At 39.8% G+C, this 23320-nt stretch overlaps 2 protein-coding genes across 9 annotated transcripts in view; one reads left to right on the forward strand and one right to left on the reverse strand.

Moving 5' to 3' along the window:
• Positions 1-23320, reverse strand: part of MS4A6A (membrane spanning 4-domains A6A) — a 269396-nt gene that overhangs the window by 239966 nt on the left and 6110 nt on the right. For 6 of the 8 annotated variants that reach the window (XM_078341119.1, XM_078341118.1, XM_078341123.1 and 3 more), the window contains exons 4-6: positions 21952-22141; positions 8894-8964; positions 1035-1085 (exon numbers count right to left, since the gene is read on the reverse strand). The gene's annotated coding sequence lies outside the window, so the exon portion shown is untranslated. The remainder of the gene's footprint in view (positions 1-1034; positions 1086-8893; positions 8965-21951; positions 22142-23320) is intronic. The other 2 variants (XM_078341121.1, XM_078341120.1) reach the window with 1 other exon arrangement.
• On the forward strand, positions 12350-22456 carry MS4A12 (membrane spanning 4-domains A12). The gene is made up of 6 exons (XM_078341137.1): positions 12350-12797; positions 15957-16094; positions 16847-16903; positions 18580-18696; positions 21753-21863; positions 22045-22456. Exons 1-6 carry the CDS (start codon positions 12525-12527, stop codon positions 22150-22152), a joined length of 804 nt encoding a protein of 267 aa, XP_078197263.1. The 5' UTR covers positions 12350-12524; the 3' UTR covers positions 22153-22456.

Raw genomic sequence — 23320 nt, forward strand, 5'->3', positions numbered from 1 at the left:
GTACTGTTAAAACAAAACATAGAAACAGTTTAGAAATGCATTATCCTCTGCAAGTAGCACTACTATCAACCCAAGTTAGAGTAAACAAATTAATAAGCAAGAAGCAAGTTTATTTAAATAGTGGAAATTTAAAGAGTGATGTGTACAATGTTCATTTCAAATGCGTATTATAGACTTATAAGGCAGGGAATTATTATTTCCTTTGTAATTTTGGTTCAGCTACAGTTTTGGAAGAGCCAAAAGCTATGTGTAATAGTGATTGTTAGTTGTGGATTATTGTCATATTTGTGTACCTGAAATATAACTTAAAATAAATAACTGGAATGTGATGGGACACTTCCAAAAAATAAAATAGCATGCCACTATTAAAAATTATAATAAATACGTTTATTGATATTAAAAGCTATTTATAGGACATTAAGCTAAAAAGCAGGTTATAAAGTATACACACATTATGATCTAACTTGATTTTACTAAATCACATATGTGTAAAATACATACATGTGCAGACAAAGTTTATAAATCAAAATGAAAATACTATTATTAATCAAGTCTGTGTAGTGAGATTGAGTGCTTTAACTCTCCTTTTTTATTATCTGCATTTTCCAATTTTGTTCATCTAATTTAGTAGGCATTAAAATGCAATATAATATTGCAATGATTAAGTATCAGAAAGCTGGAGAAAATAAATACTAAAGTGTTTGGGAAGGTCAGAATAGGATTCCCCATAAAAATGACAGAAAGATGTAAAATCACAGCACATTATAAAATTTACAAATTCACCTACATCACTTGAGGTGAAAGAGAAACAGCCATAAAAGGACTTTGGAACTACATAAAGATACAAGACAAACTGATTTGAAGCACGGACATAAAAGCTACCTATAAAATCCAGGTAAATATCTGGTACTGGCACACAGGTTGGAGCAGAGAAAGAGAAAACACAGAGGTGCCAAAGGAACAAAGTAAGTCCAGTGAAAACTCTTTGCCTATCTCTCCCCCAAATCAATGGGCACAAAGTGGGGCTGATCTACCTGTGTGGGTTCCATCTTCTCAGTTGGAGGGATGAAGACAATTTCTTGACTCTGTGTTGAGGCCAATTGAAAAATGAGGGAAAATAAAACCATTAATGAAACAAGAAAGAAACAAAACAGGAGAGGAAGGAAAAAGTAAATTGATTGCTGTAAAAGAACTAAAAGGGACTGCAAAAAGAAAAAGAAAAAAAGCAATGCTGACTGGGAATGGTGGCTTATGTCTGTAATCCTAGCACTGTGGGAGGCCAAGGCAGGAGGACCACCTGAGGTCAGGAGTTCGAGACCAGTCTGGCGAACATGGTGAAACCGTGGATGGATCACCTGAGGTCAGGAGTTTGAGACCAGCCTGGCCAACATGGTGAAACCGTGGATGGATCACCTGAGGTCAGGAGTTCGAGACCAGCCTGGCCAACACGGTGAAACCGTGGATGGATCACCTGAGGTCAGGAGTTTGAGACCAGTCTGGCCAACATGGTGAAACCCCATCTCCACTAAAAATACAAAAATTAGCCAGACATGGTGGCAAGCACCTGTAATCCCAGCTACTCAGGAGGCCGAGACAGGAGAATCACATGAATCAGGGAGGCGGAGGTTGCAGTGAGCCAAGATTGCTTCATTGCACTCCAGCCTGGGCAACAAGAGTGAAACTCCAACTCAAAAAAAAAAAAAAAGGCGAATGCTACTAATGCTAAGAAAGGTGAACAGTAGGTTCAACTGTATGCCATTCCATGAACATTGACCAAAAAGGACAAGGCATGACCCAATGGGCACTGGATGATTATTATATGGCTACCACAGGACAACACAGAACACAGAAGAAATACTGGAGGTTTTGTAACACATTTTAGTTAAGGTACTTCTTTCTGACAAGAAGACAATTAAAATTAAAATAGGTGGTGAAAAAACATTTTCACCAGGTCAGCATTTTGTGAAAGGTGATATAAGTGTATACCTGTGGATGTACTGGGTGATTTTGTGGGAATGATTTGGTTTTATGTTTGGCATTATGCTATAAAGTACCCTTGAAAATAATAATCATCTTCACTCTGTTAAAAGTGAAGTTAGCATGAAAGTGAGGTAAAAAGAAACTGTTAAAAAAGTAAAATTGGCTGGGTGCAGTGGCTCACACCTGTAATGCCAGCACTTTGGGAGGCCAAGGCGGGTGGATCACGAGGTCAAGAGATCGAGACCATCTGGGCCAACATGGTGAAGCCCATCTCTACTAAAAATACAAAAATTAGCCTGGTGTGGTGGCATTTGCTAGCTACTCAGAAGGCTAAGGCAGGAGAGTCACTTGAATCCGGCAGGTGAAGGTTGCAGTGAGCTGAGATCACGCCACTGCACGTCACCCTGGCCAACAAAGTGAGACTCTGTCTCAAAAAAAAAGCAGCAGAAGCAGAAGAACAAAGTAAAATTTTCCCATGTTTATTTGAAATAATCTAATCACGGAGCAAATTGGTGAGATTTTTTTTCTAATTGCTTTAGTCTTTACTTTTGATTTCATCAGAGCTCCCATGTTTTTATGTGTTTCTTGTTCTTAAAAATAATTGCAGTTGTTCTAATTTTTATTTTCTTTATTTATTTATTTACTTTTAATTTTTTTATTTTTATTTTTTATTGCATCTTAGGTTTTGGGGTACATGTGCAGAGCATGCAATACAGTTGCATAGGTACACACAGGGCAGTGTGTTTTGTTTGCTTTCTCCCCTTCACCCACATTTGGCATTTCTCCCCAGGCTATCCCTCCCCAGCGACCCCTCCCATTGGCCCTCCCCTTTTCCCCCCAATAGACCCCAGTGTTTAGTACTCCCCTCTCTGTGTCCATGTGTTCTCATTTTTCATCACCCGCCTATGAGTGAGAATATGCGGTGTTTCATTTTCTGTTCTTGTGTCAGTTTGCTGAGAATGATGTTCTCCAGATTCATCCCTGTCCCTACAAATGACACAAACTCATCATTTCTGATTGCTGCATAATATTCCATGGTGTATATGTGCCACATTTTCCCAATCTAGTCTATCATCAATGGGCATTTGGGTTGATTCCAGGTCTTTGCTATTGTAAACAGTGCTGCAATGAACATTCGTGTGTATGTGTCCTTATAGTAGAACGATTTATAGTCCTTTGGATATATACCCAGTAATGGGATTGCTGGGTCAAATGGAATTTCTATTTCTAAGGCCTTGAGGAATCGCCACACTGTCTTCCATAATGGTTGAACTAATTTACACTCCCACCAACAGTGTCAAAGTGTTCCTTTTTCTCCACATCCTCTCCAGCATCTGTTGTCTCCAGATTTTTTAATGATCGCCATTCTAACTGGCATGAGATGGTATCTCAATGTGGTTTTGATTTGCATCTCTCTGATGACCAGTGACAATGAGCATTTTTTCATATGATTGTTGGCCTCATATATGTCTTGTTTCATAAAGTGTCTGTTCATATCCTTTGACCACTTTTGAATGGGCTTGTTTGTTTTTTTCCTGTAGATCTGTTTGAGTTCTTTGTAAATTCTGGATATCAACCCTTTGTCAGATGGGTAAACTGCAAAAATTTTTTCCCATTCTGTTGGTTGCCGATTCACACTAGAGACTGTTTCTTTTGCCGTGCAGAAGCTGTGGAGTTTCATTAGGTCCCATTTGTCTATTTTGGCTTTTGTTGCCAATGCTTTTGGTGTTTTGTTCATGAAGTCCTTGGCTACTCCTATGTCCTGGATGGTTTTGCCTAGATTTCCTTCAAGGGCTTTTATTGTGCCAGGTCTTATGTTTAAGTCTTTAATCCATCTGGAGTTAATTTTGGTGTAAGGTGTCAGGAAGGGGTCCAGTCTCTGCTTTCTACACATGGCTAGCCAGTTTTCCCAGCACCATTTGTTGAACAGGGAATCCTTTCCCCATTGCTTGTTTTTGTCAGGTTTATCAAAGATTGTATGGTTGTGGATATGTTGTGTTGCCTCTGATGCCTCTGTTCTGTTCCATTGGTCTATATTTCTGTTTTGTACCAGTACCATGCTGTTTTGATTACTGTAGCCTTGTAGTACAGTTTGAAATCCGGTAGTGTGATGCCCCCCGCTGTGTTCTTTTTGCTTAGAATTGACTTGGCTATGCGGGCTCCCTTTTGGTTCCATATGAAGTTCATGGTGGTTTTTTCCAGTTCTGTGAAGAAAGTCAATGGTAGCTTGATGGGTATAGCATTGATTCTGTAAATTACTTTGGGCAGTATAGCCATTTTTATGATATTGATTCTTCCTAACCAGGAACATGGAATGTTTCTCCATCTGTTTGTGTCCTCTCTGATTTCGTTGAGCAGTGGTTTGTAGTTTTCCTTGAAGAGGTCCCTTACGTTCCTTGTAAGTTGTATTCCAAGGTATTTTATTCTTTTTGTAGCAATTGTGAATGGCAGTTCATTCTTGATTTGGCTCTCTTTAAGACTGTTATTGGTGTAGAGGAATGCTTGTGATTTTTGCACATTGATTTTATATCCTGAGACTTTGCTGAAGTTGCTTATCCGTTTCAGAAGTTTTTGGGCTGAGGCGATGGGGTCTTCTAGGTATACTATCATGTCGTCTGCAAATAGAGACAATTTGGCTTCCACCTTTCCTATTTGAATACCCTTTATTTCTTTTTCTTGCCTGATTGCTGTGGCTAGAACTTCCAGTACTATATTGAATAGGAGTGGGGAAAGAGGGCATCCTTGTCTAGTGCCATATTTCAAAGGGAATGCTTCCAGTTTTTGCCCATTCAGTATGATATTGGCTGTTGGTTTGTCATAAATAGCTTTTATTACTTTGAGATACGTTCCATCGATACCGAGTTTATTGAGGGTTTTTAGCATAAAGGGATGTTGAATTTTGTCAAATGCCTTCTCTGCATCAATTGAGATAATCATGTGGTTTTTGTTTTTGGTTCTGTTTATGTGGTGAATTACGTTTATACACTTGCATATGTTGAACCAGCCTTGCATCCCCGGGATGAATCCTACTTGTTCATGAAGAATAAGTTTTTTGATTTGCTGTTGCAATTGGCTTGCCAATATTTTATTGAAGATTTTTGCATCTATGTTCATCATGGATATTGGCCTGAAGTTTTCTTTTCTTGTTGGGTCTCTGCCGCGTTTTAGTATCAGGATGATATTGGTCTCATAGAATGATTTGGGAAGGATTCCTTCTTTTTGGATTATTTGGAATAGTTTCAGAAGAAATGGTACCAGCTCCTCTTTGTGTGTCTAGTAGAATTCAGCTGTGAATCCGTCTGGACCTGGGCTTTTTTTGTGTGGTAGGCTCTTAATTGCTGCCTCAACTTCAGACCTTGTTATTGATCTATTCATAGTTTCAGCTTCCACCTGGTTTAGGCTTGGGAGGACACAGGAGTCCAGGAATTTATCCATTTCTTCCAGGTTTACTGGTTTATGTGCATAGAGTTGTTTGTAATATTCTCTGATGATGGTTTGAATTTCTGTGGAATCTGTGGTGATTTCCCCTTTATCATTTTTTATTGCATCTATTTGGTTGTTTTCTCTTTTGTTTTTTATCAATCTGGCTAGTGTTCTGTCTATTTTGTTGATCTTTTCAAAAAACCAGCTCTTGGATTTATTGATTTTTTGGAGGGTTTTTCGTGTCTCAATCTCCTTCGGTTCTGCTCTGATCTTAGTTATTTCTTGTCTTCTGCTGGGTTTTGAGTTTTTTTTATCTTGCTCCTCTAGCTCTTTCAATTTTGACAATAGGGTGTCAATTTTGGATCTCTCCATTCTTCTCATATGGGCACTTATTGCTATATACTTTCCTCTAGAGACTGCTTTAAATGTGTCCCAGAGATTCTGGCATGTTGTGTCTTCGTTCACATTGGTTTCGAAGAACTTCTTTATTTCTGCCTTCATTTCATTGTTTATCCAGTCAACATTCAAGAGCCAGTTGTTCAGTTTCCATGAAGCTGTGTGGTTCTGGGTTGGTTTCTGAATTCTGAGTTCTAACTTGATTGCACTATGGTCTGAGAGGCTGTTTGTTATGATTTCAGTTGTTTTGCATTTGCTGAGCAGTGCTTTACTTCCAATTATGTGGTCAATTTTAGAGTAGGTGTGATGTGGTGCTGAGAAGAATGTATATTCTGTGGATTTGGGGTGGAGAGTTCTGTAAATGTCTATCAGGTTTGCTTGCTCCAGGTCTGAGTTCAAGCCCTGGATATCCTTGTTAATTTTCTGTCTGGTTGATCTGTCTAATATTGACAGTGGAGTGTTAAAGTCTCCCACTATTATTGTGTGGGAGTCTAAGTCTCTTTGTTAGTTGTTAAGAACTTGCCTTATGTATCTGGGTGCTCCTGTATTGGGTCCATATACGTTTAGGATCGTTAGCTCTTCTTGTTGTATCAATCCTTTTACCATTATGTAATGGCCTTCTTTGTCTCTTTTGATCTTTGTTGCTTTAAAGTCTATTTTATCAGAGATGAGAATTGCAACTCCTGCTTTCTTTTGCTCTCCATTTGATTGGTAAATCTTCCTCCATCCTTTTATTTTGAGCCTTTGTGTATCCTTGCATGTGAGATGGGTTTCCTGGATACAGCACACTGATGGGTTTTGGATTTTTATCCAATTTGCCAGTCTGTGTCTTTTGATTGGTGCATTTAGTCCATTTACATTTAGGGTTAATATTGTTATGTGTGAATTTGATACTGCCATTTTGATGCTAAGTGGCTGTTTTTCCCGTTAGTTGATGTAGGTTCTTCATTATGTTGATGCTTTTTAGCATTTAGTGTGATTTTGGAATGGCTGGTACTGGTTGTTCCTTTCTATGTGTAGTGCCTCTTTCAGGAGCTCTTGTAAAGCAGGCCTGGTGGTGACAAAATCTCTGAGTACTTGCTTGTTCCCAAAGGATTTTATTTTTCCTTCACTTCTGAAGCTCAGTTTGGCTGGATATGAAATTCTGGGTTGAAAGTTCTTTTCTTTAAGGATGTTGAATATTGGCCCCCACTCTCTTCTGGCTTGTAGTGTTTCTGCCGAGAGATCTGCTGTGAGTCTGATGGGCTTCCCTTTGTGGGTGACCCGACCTTTCTCTCTGGCTGCCCTTAGTATTTTCTCCTTTATTTCAACCTTTTTGAATCTGACGATTATGTGCCTTGGGGTTGCTCTTCTTGCGGAATATCTTTGTGGTGTTCTCTGTATTTCCTGCAATTGAGTGTTGGCCTGCCTTGGTAGGTGGGGGAAATTTTCCTGGATAATGTCCTGAAGAGTATTTTCCAGCTTGGACTCATTCTCTTCGTCACATTCTGGTACGCCTATCAAACGTAGGTTAGGTCTCTTCACATAGTCCCACATTTCTTGGAGACTTTGTTCGTTCCTTTTTGTGCTTTTTTCTGTGATCTTGGTTTCTCGTTTTATTTCATTGAGTTGATCTTCGACTTCTGATATTCTTTCTTCTGCTTGGTCAATTCGGCTATTGAAACTTGTGCATGCTTCGCGAAGTTCTCGTATTGTGTTTTTCAGCTCCTTTAATTCATTCATATTCCTCTCTAAGGTGTCCATTCTTGTTATCATTTCCTCAAATCTTTTTTCAAGGTTCTTAGTTTCTTTGCATTGATTTAAAACATGTTCTTTTAGCTCACAAAAGTTTCTCATTATCCACCTTCTGAAACCTAATTCCGTCATTTCGTCACAGTCATTCTCCATCCAGCTTTGTTCCCTTGCTGCTGAGGAGTTTTGGTCCTTTCTAGGCAGCGAAGTGTTCTGGTTTCGGGTGTTTTCCTTTTTTTTGTGCTGGTTTCTTCCCATCTTTGTGGATTTATCCACCTGTCGTCTGTGTAGTTGCTCACTTTTCGATTGGGTCTCTGAGTGGACACCCAGATTGTTGATGATGAAGTATTTCTGTTACTTGGTTTTCCTTCTACCAGTCTAGCCCCTTCGCTGTACAACTGCTGAGGTCCACTCCAGGCCCTGCTTGTCTGGGGTGCACCTATAGCAGCTGCAGAAAAACGAGGGATGCTACCAGTTTCTTTTTCTGCTATCTTTGTCCCAGAATGATGCCTGCCAAATGTTAGTCTTTTGGATATAGAGGGGTCAGGGAGCTGCTTGAGGAGGCAGTCTGTACTTTGTAGGAGCTCAAGTGCTGAGCTGTGAGCTCTGTTGTTCATTCAGGGCTGTTAGGCTGCTATGTTTAATTCTGCTGCAACATAACTCATAAAAAAAACCCTTTATTTCTCAGATGTTCTGTCTGGGGGGGGGTGTTGGGGCTTTCCTTGTGAGTGTCCACCTCACTGTCCTGCCCAGCTAGTAGGCAGTCTAGTCACTATTTGCCTGCCGAGGCTCCGCCCTGCTGGTGTGAGGTTTGCCCTGTTGCTGCAGGCTCTGCCCTTCTGCTGCAGTCTTTGCCCTGTTGCCACGGGCTACACCCTGCGGTGGAGTCTCTCTGTTGTACCGGGTTGCCTTGGCAACAGCAGGCTGTGTCAGCAATGGGCGTGTACCTCAGTAGGGGCTGACTGCCTCGGTAATGGCAGACCCCCCTCCCCCATGGAGCTGCACTTTAAGAAAACCTCCTCACCGGGAGCGTTTGGAATCGCCGTTTTGTTTGTTGCACTGCGGTACCCCAAACGCTGTGTCCCTGGGGTTTCCTGGGCTGGCTCACTGTCCAAGTCCCATTCAGTCTCAGGTTCAGCCCTCTCAGGTCTCAGTTTGCCAGTTCAACAGGGCACCCATAACAGTGCGCTTTTGTATGGAGCGCTGTGGAGCACCTCTGCGCTCCGGCTCGGGCCGCAGCTGCACTGGCTGCCAGCTACACCAGCCATGACCTCTGCCTGGCATCCTGTGTCTCTTTTATACCTGGGAATTTCCCCATTCTGTGGGCAACTAAGATCCGCCTGAAAATGCGTCCCCGACTCACGTTCTCTGCGCATCCAGTGAGAGCTTCAATCCTGGGTTGTTCTCACAGCGCCATCTTGAGTCCTCTGCTGTCTAATTTTTATTTTAAAAAAAAGGACAACTGATGGCAAATATCAACTATTGAGAAAAATCCTAAATCAACAGGTAGAATCTATGAAAAGAATCTATTTATTCATTTCCTTTCTCATGTATCATTTACAGAATTATCTTCATTTCAATTGAACAATTAAAGAATCTGAACTGGTTCAGTCTTTAATTCTTTTTATAAAACCAGAACTTGACTTAGTAAAAATGTATTCTGAGAGTAGTCATAATAACTATAGACCTAGCCATGAATAATCTGAGTTCTATTTGAAACTTATAGCTCTTAGTCCAGAAACTAAATTCTAAGTCTAGAAACTAAATAGCAGATATGAAAGGAAAACTGTTGTTAAATAAATGAAAAGTATCGAAATTTTCTCATAAAATTTCTTGAGACAAAAAGAAAAGGCAATGATCAACGACAAAGGAGAATGTAATGAAATCATATACATGTAGAAACATGGATAATTGTTCAATTGTACACTTTTTAAAAGTTCAAAAAAATTCTTGTACTGGTGAATTACTGTACTCTGAGTATCCCTCTCCTATTGCCTTGCTTTTGACATTGACCCTGTTCAGTTGCTTTTTTTTTTTTTTTTTCAGATGAAGTTTTGCTCTTGTTACCCAGGCTGGAGTGCAATGGCGTGATCTCGGCTCACCGCAACCTCCGCCTCCTGGGTTCAGGCAATTCTCCTGCCTCAGCCTCCTGAGCAGCTGGGATTACAGGCACGTGCCACCATGCCCAGCTAATTTTTTGTATCTTTAGTAGAGACGGGGTTTCACCATGTCGACCAGGATGGTCTCGATCTCTTGACCTCGTGATCCACCCACCTTGGCCTCCCAAAGTGCTGGGATTACAGGCTTGAGCCACCGTGCCCAGCCCAGTTCCTTTTATAAACTTTTCCAATGGCTACATCTACTGCCTAAAACAAGGTAGAATACCTTCAGATCTAATAATAAAATAATAACTACTTTTTATTAAGCTCTTGCCTTGTGTCAGGCACTGTTCCAACAGTTTTGCATAAATTAGGCTAATTTGATCCTTACATTAGCCCCTTTATGTTGCATCATCTGTCATTTTACAGTCGAGACATAGGAGCTAACAGGGATTTCATTAAGAAAGTTGCTTAAGGCCCCAGACTTAGTGAAGTAGCAGATTGAGGATTAGAAAACAGGGCTTGAGCAATATTTGGCCACGGAAACCAGATCTGCAGGGTGTATAACCTCACATTCTCAGGTGCTATTGAGAGTTACATGGAGTTACTCCAAGAATCACAATTACAGACTTGTTTATTTTTCCTTGTTCAAAATAAACTTTTGTGGGCTAAAATGTGTTTCCATTTTGAAAAAAACAATCCCTTTGTAATAAGATATTTCAGAATGGTGGTTTTTTCCTTTTTGTTGAGTTTTCAACCATTTTCAGTTTTATCTAGCCTCAGAGAGTAAGGCATGAGTGCAAGTTCTGGATTCAATTCTGGTCATTGCGAAGTAGGGATAATATTAGTAGAGTGCCTGCCTCATGGGGTTCTGTAAAGGGTACACAGATAGTGTATCATGCACTTAACACAGCAATAATAATAGAGCCAACCCCTCTCGTTGTAACAGGCACAATTCTACATTCTACATACTTTGCAGAGGATAATTATTTATTTATTTATTTTTTTTTGACGGAGTTTCGCTCTTGTTACCCAGGCTGGAGTGCAATGGCGCGATCTTGGCTCACCGCAACCTCCACCTCCTGGGATCAGGCAATTCTCCTGCCTCAGCCTCCCGAGTAGCTGTGCAGAGGATTTCTTTAATACTCAAACTGACTCTCTAAGGAAGGTAGTCTTATAAGCTCTATTTTATAGGCAGAAAACAAAGGCAAAGAGAGGTTAACAAACTTGTCCAAGACCACAAAGCTGCTATGAGATCCCAAGTTCATGTTCCTAAACACAACACTATAGAGACCCTACTCTGCCTACTATAAGTGTTTAATAAACGTTAGCTCTCTAGACAGCTCACCTGAGGCTTGATAAAGAGAAGCCTTACTAGCTTAATTACTCAATCCATCACTAAGAAGTTAATCTGGTTTATAAACCCCTCTTCTTTCATGGCATCAGAAGACAGAAGTTTTGTTGTTGGGTAGTTGCAGGAGCAGACTCAATACCCTGCCACCAAGGCTGGCCTGGAAAACAAGCTGCAAGTGTCCAGAGTGATGCTGTATGGATGACTGGGGGCGGGGGGAGAGATTCTGAGTCAACAGCCAAGAATCCCATCCTGGAGTCCTAACTCTGTCATACATTTTCTATGTAACTTTGAGCATGCCACTTAGCTTGATTCAGATTCAGTGTCTCATCTATAAATGAAGGGGAATGAGACAGGATAAATGGACAGAGTATTTCCTTCCCTAAAACTGCTGGTTTCTATGACCACAGGGCCTGAATATGTCCCTGTTAGATACCAGTGATGCATTATACCAATAGATTATTCATGGTATTCATACTTCATACCAAGAATGAGATGTTCATTACTCTAACTTTCTTGACATTCATTAAGTACAAGAAAATTGTTTGAGAAGATGTCAAGAAAAAAAAGAAATCTAAGGCTGAAGACAAAATATTTAAGTGTCATAATTTTTTTTCAAAGATTAATACTCATTATTGTCCATATCTAGTTGTCCTGGCTTATTGCCAACAAAATTTCCCTTGGCCACATGGGGCCTGAGATGCTGTAAACTTTCAGAAGGACAGAAATAAATAAAAAATAAATAAGAGTATTTTTCCTAACAAACAGGAGAATCAAATTAAGCGGGCACATATGAACTATCTAGTTTCCCAATTACTGACAAATAATGTTAACCTTGGACTGCCCTCCTTGCCATCCAAGTACTGTATTATTTGGCCTCTGTATTAATTTTCTATTTGTTGATATAACAAACTACCACAAACACAGTGGCTTAAAACAATACAATTTTTTTCTCTGACAGTTCTGTAGGTCAGAAGCCCAACACCAGCTCACTATGACCTGGAGACTCTAAGGCAGAATCTGTTTTCCTTGTTTCATCCAGCTTCTAGAGGCGACCCATATTCCTTGGCTCATGGATGCCTTCCTCCATCTTCACAGTCAGCAGCATACCATCTCTCTGATGAGAGATGGTTTCAGGATGAAACTGTTCCACATCAGATCATCAGGCATTAGATTTTCATAAGGAGCATGCAACCTGGATCCCCAGCATGTGCTCTTCACAGTAGGGTTCATGCTCCTGTGAGAATCCAGTGCCATGCTGATCTGACAGGAGGCAGGGCTCAGGCAGTCATGTTTGTCGGCTGCTGACTTTGCATGGCGTGGCCAGGTTTCCAACAGGTTATGGACAGGTACCAGTCCTTGGCCTAGGGGTTGGGGATTTTTGAGAACCATGTTTCTATCAGTTGTTATGGCCCATTATCTGCTCACTTGCTCTCTCCATTTGCATGGATAATTGACATTTGACATTTGGGAAGATTTTCTTTAGTTTCTTTTCTGGATAAATATATCATTTTGGTATATTTTGTGACACTTAGAATATAAGAATGTCATCCAAGCCAATAAGCCATGCTGGAGTACATAAAACCACACCCAACCCTTACCCACCAAGCAGCTTTCTGGCTCCTGGATCTCAACAGCCTCTGGGTTCAATCAACTCAGGAAACCAAGCCCAGGGTGCTCAGGATGCTCAGCCCCACTCTATCAGATTTCCAGAAACCTTTGCTGGCAGTCAACCGGGTCAAGGAAATTCACAAATGATAAATCCAAGTCTGGGAATGGCAGTAATAAACTTCAAAGAAGAAGCAAAGGCACTAGGGGTAAGTCTCTTTACTACCAGAATTTTAATTTCACATTTGCAAGCTCTTCTTATAAGTTATAGGAGAAAATATATTATCCAATTGTTAAACAGTTTTGAATGTTATTCTAAAACTATCTCTTTTGGATAGAAATATTTAGTCTGCCTATAGACTTTCCCTTGAGTTCATTTTATTTCAGATCAAGCACAAATCTAACAGGAGACAGAGGAGCCTCCTAGCTGGAGGATTTAGTAATATTGACATGATAGAAACACCACTGCATCTAGCTTGATTTCATTTCTTCAAAGGACTTTTTGGACAATCTCAATCCCATCTCTAGATTTGTTACAAGCCTGTTATTTGCCTGAAGGTGAATTTACATAAAAATGAACACTGATGGCTGCCCCTAAAAAAGGAAACTGCAAATGGGCAGTCTGGGAAAGGCTGAGTGTGAAAGAACTGGAAGATGTTCCACCTGCTGTGCCTTTCTCAACAATACTCTTAGAGATACTATGGCTTAACTGTCACCTTACTTCTACAAAGGAGACTCTGAACTGACTATGTTGCTTCTGTAGGCATCGTAAAAACAAAAATGCCCTATTTGTAAGAAAATTCCACCTGCCGAGGTAGAATTGTTAGTCCCTTTGCTGTGCTTTCCAAATAGCACAATTCCACCAAATTATATTAAGTCTCTCCCAGTGCATAGCTCCAACTTCTCTGCTGGAGCATTCTGTAAATACATGCTCATTATATGCTAAAAATTCTTCTAGCCATCTTACTACCTATTTCAAGTTTGGATGTTTTAGGGAAGTAAAAATGAGCATAAGTTCTCCTGCAGCAGCCTATTTACCAAGCTGTGGAGGTGGCCCTTCTGATCCTCCTCCTCCCAGATAGAGAAAATCTCCTGCTCCTAATAAGCCAGTGAGACGCACTAACACCCCTCCCCATACAGCCAGCTCCACACAGGTGCCTGGAATATCACTGAGCACAAAGCAGGTGCAATCTCTGCCCTTATGGCCTAGTGTGGGAAATCAGACTGTACACATAATAAAGAAGTAAAGTACATAGTGTTTTAGAAGGTGCCAAATGATACAGAGAAAATGAAGAAGTGTAAAAGGGCTAAGAAGTACCAGGCAGTGAGGAGGAAGCAATTTCAAAGTAGTGAGGACAGGCTTTCCTTAGAACATGACATTTGAGCCAAAACCTGAAGTTAGGAGTGAGCCCTGCAGATATCAGGGAAGGAGAAAACACCCAATGTAAAAGTCTTTAGATGAAAATGTGTGTGATGTATTTAAAGAACAGGGAGGAGGCTAATAAAATAGAACAGAATGAGCGAGGGAGGGAGCAGCTGTCAAGAGGGCAGAGGACTGGCAGAGGCCACACCCTGTGAGGCCTGCAGAGCAGAAGGCTTTGGCTTTGACTGAGTGAATGAGGAGCCACTGAAGCATGCTGCCTCGTACCAGAAATATTTTAAAGTACTTCAAAATACTTTAAAAGAATGCGAGGTTTTGCTTTCAAAAGCTCCAGTTGACAAAGCTACTTCCTCTCTCCGAAGATTGTAATTTCTATGCCATCAGCAGGCCCCAGGCATCATGACAGTGCCAGGGCCACAGGTAGCAGCACATGGCACATCCGTACCAGTCAACTCAGACCTTAAAGTGCTTCTGTGGCCCAAAATGCAAACAAATTGAATGTCCAAATGTTTAAGTCTGTCCCATAGGCAATGTTGATCTAGTAAATGGTACCACCAGGGCTGTGGGAGGAGAAATGAGGGCCAGTGCAAATTCAGATCTAACTGACCCTCATCAAGATGACAGCAAGGACAAGGATGGAAAGTTGTGGCCAGGTGGCTGAATTGCTGCTCTATAGAATTGACTATAAATTAAATACAACAGAATTAAATATAAAGTCTAAGGCAGGAGTTATTTAAGTGAGATTAGCTCAAGGAGACCCATCATCTTTCCAAAGCTATATGCAAAAGTATGGTACGTGTGTGTATGAATGTGCAAGAATAATTGTTAAGGGAGAAAGGTTCATATTTTTATCAAAGTCTCAAGAAACTTTTAGCATTGTTTATGAAACTGGGTTTTTTTCTCATTTTAATTTATTTGCATTCAGAAGCTATTTATTGAAGAAATAAATACAGCAGTCTTTGTATTTACAGTTTTCCTGGATAGATAAGATGTAAACATGGGGAAAAATAAGTTACACATCTGCAATCAACTTTTGGATCAACCTAGAAATGGTTTTTCCCCAGAAATCTATCCTTATTTACAATGAAGGGAGGTGCAATAAGAAGTTTAAAGAGCTGAAAGATGTATACCTCACTTTTAGTAATATATGGTCGGTAAGAAGAACGATTGGTAAGAAACTTACTGCATAACTGCACCTTATTAAAAAAGAACAATACAAATGAGTGTACGAAATCAAGTAATAACATTTGTTTTATGTCATGAGATGCAACAGAAATTTAGAAAAAAAGAAAAAATATTAATTGGGTGTAATCTAGAAGACTTCATGGAAAAGGCAGAGCAGAGCTGAGCATGAGGGAAGACAGTATTGAATAGCTGAGACAGGCTCAGGAATCAATGTGTTGCAGGAAATTCCCAGCTCTGCCCCTTAGGGATTGTGTGACCTTGGATACCTGATTTCTTTATGTCTCTGTGACTCAGTCCAGTTATGGGAAGATTACATGAAACAATAAATGTAAAGTGTTCAGAACATGACCAAGCACATCATTCATGTCAGATAAATGGTTTTATCTCCACCAATTCCTTTACACATAACTGAGGTGACTCAAGCAGAGAATGGATCCATCTGAAAAAGCAGCTACTGACACCACAGCTAAAGTATTTTTTTTCTAAGAGTCCTTTAGAGGCCCTCAGAGATGCTAACGCATGATTAAGCTGCTGTACTTTCTGAAGAATTCTTCCTGGGCCACCCCAGCAAGTCTCCCCAAATACCTCAAAACATGGCCTTATGCTAAGGGCCTTGCACTCCAGTTATTCTAGCGTATGTCAGAATCTTCCCGGTCCACCTCCTGCTTCAGATGCGTGCCTGAATGACAACCATGGATCTCCACAAAATTGACAATAAATAAGCAGGAGCAGCAATGACAGTAATGTTTCACACGCCTGAAAGTGAAGAAGTAATTTGAAAATGTCTTTTTTCTTTTTTCAGGTAATCCAGATCATGATTGGATTGATGCACCTCGGTTTTGGAATTATTTTGGGTTTAATATGCTTCCTTTATGAACACAATTTAAGTTTTCTCTCTTTTGCTTTTATTGGTGGATACCCATTCTGGGGTGGCCTTTCTGTGAGTAGTTTGCTGGAACACCTCTCCTTTTTGGTTTATAAAGTATTGATATCTCCAGCCAAGTCACAACTCGTTTCTCGATAAAGCCCTACAACCGAGGGCTAGAGAATGTAAAAACATTAACAGCTCTGAATGAGCATAACAAGTTGGGAATTTGTTCCCCATTTTACCTAGGAGCTTATCCCGTTCTTAAAAATTTATTCTAATCATGTAATCAGCAAGCCAAAGTTTTGGTTTCCTATTACATTTGAGATGGAAATGTATATGCTGTGGGGAGAGTGACCAAAAATAAATAAATAAATAATAAGGTGGTTAGAAACATGATTAAAAATATGCAAGTCAGCCAGGCATGGTGGTGCTTGCATGTGGTCCGATTTACTTGGGAGTCTGAGGCAGGGGAGTTGCTTGAGCTCAAGAAATTGAGGCCAGCCTGGGCAATATAGTGAGACTCTATCTCTAAAAACATTTTTTTAATTAAAAAAATGCAATTGATTATGAGAAGGAATTGAGCAGTAAGCCTCAGAACAAGGAATGCTTACACATTTCTTCATAGGCCAGAAACTAAGGAGAAGAAAATAAAAGAGAACTCAAGGACGTATGCCTGGGAGTTACTCCAGAGAATTCAGAAGTGTCAGAGAAAATTTTGACAAGGAAACTAGATGAACATAAATAGACTAACCTTTCGTAAAAAGATAAATTCCCAAGCACAATCAGTTAACCCATTTCACAAATAAATGTGTTCATTTCCACAGTTCATTATCTCTGGCTCTCTCTCTATATTAGCACCCAAGGAGCTTTCTCCTTTTCTGGTAAGTTAGAGTGTTTCTACTTTTTGAATCCCTTTTAAGATTAGCTTCATATATTGGGGAGGAAAATTGAAAAGTTGGATTTGGGAAATGCAAAAGGGAGCAGGTTTCCCCAAAAAAATCTATTGGTTGCCTCATGATCTGAGTGATGGGGTGGGAGAATGGTCCACATGTTTGCCACTAAGAAATGGCAGAGCTTGACATCCTGACCCTTGAACTCACAAGGCTGAGAAATAGTAAAAATCAGGATTCTTTAAGCTTTAACCTAAATGATCCCTGGTTCAGTCAGGTCACACTGCATTACAGGAAGTCCAAAGAAGAATCCAGGAGCCAGGAAATGCCTACTTGCCATATCAGTCACAAAGCCTCTGCTGTTTATCTGTCGCTTCTCAGCTCTGTCTTATATTTTTTTTTTCACTTGTGCGTCTTTCCTACTCTTTCTCAGATTGGGTGTGTGTTTTACAACAATTCTTTAAATTGCCATTAAATGAGTCTAACTTGTCGGATAAGAATTGTTTATAAAAATGATCAGTAAGATGGGACTTTCAGTTCTCTCGGTCACAGCACCCCACCTATTGCAATTTCCTGGTTTACTGTTGAACCAGGAAGAAGGAAGTGATTTACCAAGAACTAGAGTCAACTAGAGCAGAGGTGGTTCCAAGATTATACGTAATCCCGCACAGAGGAAAGAACATGGAAGGAGGAACACAGAATCATGTAGGTCGTGCTCTTGCAGACAAAACAAGAATAAAATAATTAAATCACATTGAAATAAAATAAAATAAGCCTAATTATGATTAACCACTCCTGTTGTAGTCCAAAAACAAAATAAAACATCCTTTCCCTGCATCCTTTATGGATCCTTCCCTCTAATTGAGATTGTCCAAGCACAGAATCCATCCTCCTAGAGGAGACAACCACTGACACTTACCTAAGACAATTTTTCTAAGGAGCTTTGAGAGGCCTTCAGGAGACTCTAAGGCATGCCGCAGCACAAGCACCTTCTAAAGAACTCAACTATGCCACCCCTAGCAAGTCAGCTGAGGACTTAGTTTCACAATTATTCTTCTGCTTGTCAAAATCCTATTGCAGAAACTGGGGAAAGCTTTGTAGTCGCCCATACACCTCTGCTCACAAAAGCCTAAAGAGTTTCTCCTTCTAAATTCAGGGATTCATATTTACCCCCTAGAGAGACTTAAGGTTTTCATTCATTCCAGAATTATTTAGCAAACCTGTTGTGTCTAAATACTTTTCCACCTTTGAAATCAGATGCTATCGTACTACCTCATACAATGGCTCTAAGAGTTAAATGAGATCATTTAAATAGTTTAACACAATGTTTGCCACAGAAGAATGCTCATTAGAAATTTGTTTTTTCATTTTTCTCTTAAAGAAAATATGGCTGTTATTGTGCACGAGGCTTTTAGAAAAATACAATAGATGAGAGCCTGCTTTATATGATTTACATTTTTCTGCAGCTTTTTAGAAGTACCCTACATCTAGGCTGCATACAGAATAATGTTTATGGTAATTACTAAGAAGAGCAGAAAACAGAATCCTTTCAACTTGAAAACTTATTTCGAAATTTTAAAAAATAAGAACCACGAAATTTGATTGATTATTTCACTTAACTTCATTGATCCTATACATAATTGACTTTTTTCTGCCACCTCCATTAGCTGAGAAGCAGCCTGGGAATGAACATTGTTAGTTCTATCTTTGCCTTCATTGGAATGATTCTGCTGCTGGTAGATATGTGCATCAATGGGGAATTTTACCAAGATTACTGGGCCGTGGTAAGTATCCCACAATCCACCATCTGCCTGCTCTCTTTTCAGTCCCATAAAATGGGAATATTATTTATCTCTTAATACTGTACACCAGCTCTTGTGGAAAATCTTTTTTCTATTCTAGCTGCATCCCTAGTCGGATGAGCTCTAGGTCTATAGAATAAAGTGAGAGGGTTACCTCTACAGACAGACCAAGGTTTACCAGACATCCCTTACTGGCCCATCTCGCTGTCAATCACATGAAAATGGGAAAGGATTTGGATAGGCCTCTATGGCTTCTAAAATTGTCCAAAAATTATTTTCCCAGCATTTAAAATTCTATATAAATAAGGTAACCAAATTATTGAGTGTTTTTTTTAAATTTCAGAGTAAAATATGAAGTGAGAGGTAAATGACAGGGATAAGAACATCCAGTTTTTACAAAGAAACCCAAGGAATGAAGCAATTGCAAAATGAAGCACATGCCTCTGAATGTGCTCAAACCACGCATTCATTAGCCTTATATAGCCATGCATGGACTCTGATGTTAGGAGGAAAGGGTAGCCCGAGAGCAGGGATATGTAAATTACCATCCATAAGAAATGGAGGAACATGGTATAAAATGAGGTTGGACTGGAAGCTCTCGTCTTACTTCAATGGCCATGTTAACAGTTTTAGTCTTCATTCTGTGAGGAATGGAAAACCACAAAAGAGTGGTTTGATTGGTTTTGTTTTATTTTGTGATGGGCTTGGTTTTGCTTTTGCTTTTCAATTTAAATTACTGTGGGCTACGTGCATCTTAAGAAAGACACTGAATGACTTCCTTATATATCTAGAAAATATTAAGACAATATCGCAATATTTTGAACAAATAATGACAATAATGACAGGGATATAGTCATTATTGTGCATGTTATTTTTTTTTTTCCAGAGAAGTTTGTATTTAGGCCTTAAGCTTTTGAAAATAAAGTTTAGAGACATAGCATATGAATACCACCGTAATACACATGAAATATTCTATCAGACCCTAAAAATTAACATTTTCCTTATCAGTTCACTCAGTACTGTGTAAGCAATTCTGTTCCAAGAGTGGCAGCCTTACGAAGCCATCAGCTTCTCAGCTAAAGGATTCTGAAATCCTGACTCCAACCACTGGTATGATCTGAAAGTTGTCTAAGCACTGCTATCGGATGCCTGTCCCCTAGAACGTGTTGTTGAAAGTGTCAATAGTTTGAACTGCTGGCACACTCATTTTCCACTGAGCTCTGAGACACTCGTTCTTCGTTAAAAACATAGTAGAATTTTAGGCAGGGAATTTGAATGATCACTTTTGTGCTTGGAAAGGACAACACTGCAGTGTAAGGAAAAGCTTATAGAAGAAGGTGTATTAGTTTGCTTTCACACTGCTGATAAAGAAATACCTGAGACTGGGAAGGAAAAGAGGTATAATGGACTTATGGTTCCACATGGCTGGGGAGGCCTCACAATCATGGAAGAAGGCAAGGAGGAGCAAGTCATGTCTTACATGAATGGGGAAGGCAAAAAAAGAGCTTGTGCAGGGCAATTCCTGTTTTTTAAAACCATCAGATCTCATGAGACTCATTCACTATCACAAAAACAGCACAAGAAAGACCCACCCCCATAATTCAATCATCTCCCACCAGGTCAGGTTTCTCTCACAACATGTGGGAATTATGGGTGCTACAAGAAGAGATTTGGGTGGGGACATGGAGCCAAACCATATCAGGAGGCAAAGATAGATGAAAAAGCTTCTTGGTTTAAAAAAAAAATAAGACAGAGTGAAGCAAGAGCAAAATTCATCCTCTAAAATACCAAACAAAATAACAAAAATTATTCAAAAAAGAAAAACAGCTTTTAAACTGGCATCCAAGTAGAGAAACAAATCACTCTGATGCTACTCAAAGTAGCAGAAGAAAAGCACAGCTTTTAGGCTTGGCTCTTGTTTCCCTAGAAACAAAACTGAGGGAAGAACAAAGGAAAGCCAAAAACTACTGAGAGGTCTCACTAGCACCCTCCAGTCTGTAGCTAAGAAGGCTGGAGTGGACAGCAGTCAACTCTGAGAAAGGATAAAGCAAATTCTGTATTGTACAAGACCATAGGTAGTACCAGGACCTCAAGAGACAGAAGAAATGGCAACACCTTCCAGTACCCTGCATGGTACTCTGCTACCAGCAAGGAAAGAGCAGAAATACACAGGAGCAGAATAAACCTCTAGCCATGGAGCAGGCCTCTGTACTGAGCATTTAGCAGACTCTCAGAAGACAGAAAAAGCAAAGTCCATGTTCACTAGCAAGAACTGTGATCAGGGCCAGCTAATCTCTCTTTCTCCCTGAAATAGCTATATGTTCATATGCAGAAACATGGATATAAAACAACAGCTAGGGCTCAAGTTGTAGATGGAAACAGGAAGACAAATGGGACCCAAATAAACAGAAGTATGAACAACGGAAAATCGACCTACACTGTATCTGGTCAAATAGGCTTGTAGCACCTAAGTCATGAGACTGTCACATAGAGTTCAAGTGAGTTTAACACTTTTATTTAAAATAGAAATAACATGATTCCATTTTTATAAAATGATGCTCCTCTCACTTGGTTATTCTCTTTTTTTCCCATCTCTCATGGCATCTTTTCAAGCATCCATTCTTCCACCTTTTCCCAGTACACAGAGAGCTAGAAGAATAGTCATTAAACATTAATTGTGGTTATTTCTAAGCAGTGACATATGGAATGATCAGCTGGTTCTATATTGCTTGAATTTTTTAATGAGTAGAAACATTTTTATTAAAAAACAATGAGGCCATCACAAAGGAAAATAACTACCTTCTTTCTAATTTCTGGACAAAATAGTCTACTTGCCAAAAGGAAAGACTTCTGGCATTTTAAAGAAATTCCAAAGTAAATTTACATTCTTCTGAAACAAGCATTTGATGATAATGGAAGACTAATCATGGAGCGAGTTGAGTGTAAGCAGTAGCACACTTGATGAGTCAATAACTTTTTGAAGCCCACGTGAGGCCCTCCTGATTAGCCAAAATTTCACTGTTTACTTATTATTTCAGCTTTCTGGAAAAGGCATTTCAGCCATGCTGATGATCTTCTCCCTGCTGGAGTTCTTCACGGCTTGTGTCACAGCACATTTTGCCTACCAAACAATCACCAGCACCAACATGGTGAGTTAGCTCTCTTCTTTGTAAAACTATCTGAAAATGCCCTGGAGAAATACAGACTCGTGTCAGCTAAATCCAAATATGGCCTTACCGGAATGCTGTTTGTCCTTGACTATGGTGGTACCAGGGGAAATCGTGTAGGACTGTAGTAACCATATTGCCTGTTTTTATTCATTCCTTCCAGTCTGTCCTGGCTGCTCCAACTGTGTATGCAAATAGCCATTTGACACCAGAGTCTTCTTCAGCTCCTCCCAGACACAACGACTACCCAGCTTATGCCCCTAGATATTAAAAGAAAAAGGGGCATCAGTCTAATTTCATGGGGAAAAACTACCAGCACAAACTTCTTAACAAGGTGTCTTTTATTGTTCACAATGATTTCCAGACTTTAAAGACTGTGTTTGAGATTTGTCTTTAGGCTGGTCACTAATGATAGCTCTCTCTCTCCTCTCTGTGTCTTCCGACATTACCACTACTACATGCTGGCAAAGGTGAAGGACCAGAGAGGACTGAAGAATGATTTGCAACTCTCTTAAAGTTAGACGTTTTTCTGTTCATGTTACTGTTCCCTTAATAAAATGTCACTAGAAACAAAAGCCTTTTTCAGTATGTTTTAAAATTTGATTTTGGTTTTACATTGGTTGTGGAGTAGTAGATCTGACCTATACTCCAAGAAGATCGATAAACCTTCTTCGATGATGATTTTTCTAGGTATCCAGTCACTGGAGTTCCCTAATTCATCTCCTCGTCTTTCTGTTCAGAAAGCAAATGTCCAACTGCCCTTGTTGGAGGTTACATTATTTTATACATTAATATCATCAAACATCTTGCCTCTTAAATAACTACAAAATGTTGCTACTTACAGAGTATTTTCACGTACATTAAACTCACCTGCAATGGGACAACAGTATGACAGGGATGCTGCATGGAGGAGTTTTCATTAGAGTTTTTTTTTTTTTGTCTTTTTGTTTTTGAATTGTGGGCACATTTCAAAGCCAATTAGAACAACCAAGGTAAGAGAGAAGTGACAAATGACAATGTAAGTTCAATGAATCAAAAGTACAGATGGAAAACATCACCTAAGTCATGAGATCATCACAGATATTCACAGATTTGCAACAATGGTAGTGAGTACATAAGGAAGACCAGATATGATGGCTCACATCATCCCTGTCAAAGCAGTAGTGACAACATGCCAAGGGAGGGGCAAAGGTAGAGTCAGAATATGGAACAGAATGGTAACATGGAAAAAGTCATGGAACTGTAGAATACAGTGATCAGAGCAACAGGATGGCCAAGCTGCACAGAGGGCACATTTGAGGATCTGGTAACAAATTGAAAGTAGGAACGAGTTGCTCCAGAACGAATCTGCCTTGCTGCTAGAGCCAGGTGAACTATGGGTCCAGGGAAGCGATCTGTTTGATTTTATCTAGGGTTAAGATTTTGCTAGAGGAGATGAC

Source organism: Callithrix jacchus, chromosome 10 (genome assembly GCF_049354715.1).
Source record: "Callithrix jacchus isolate 240 chromosome 10, calJac240_pri, whole genome shotgun sequence".
NCBI classification, from domain to species: Eukaryota; Metazoa; Chordata; class Mammalia; order Primates; family Cebidae; genus Callithrix; species Callithrix jacchus.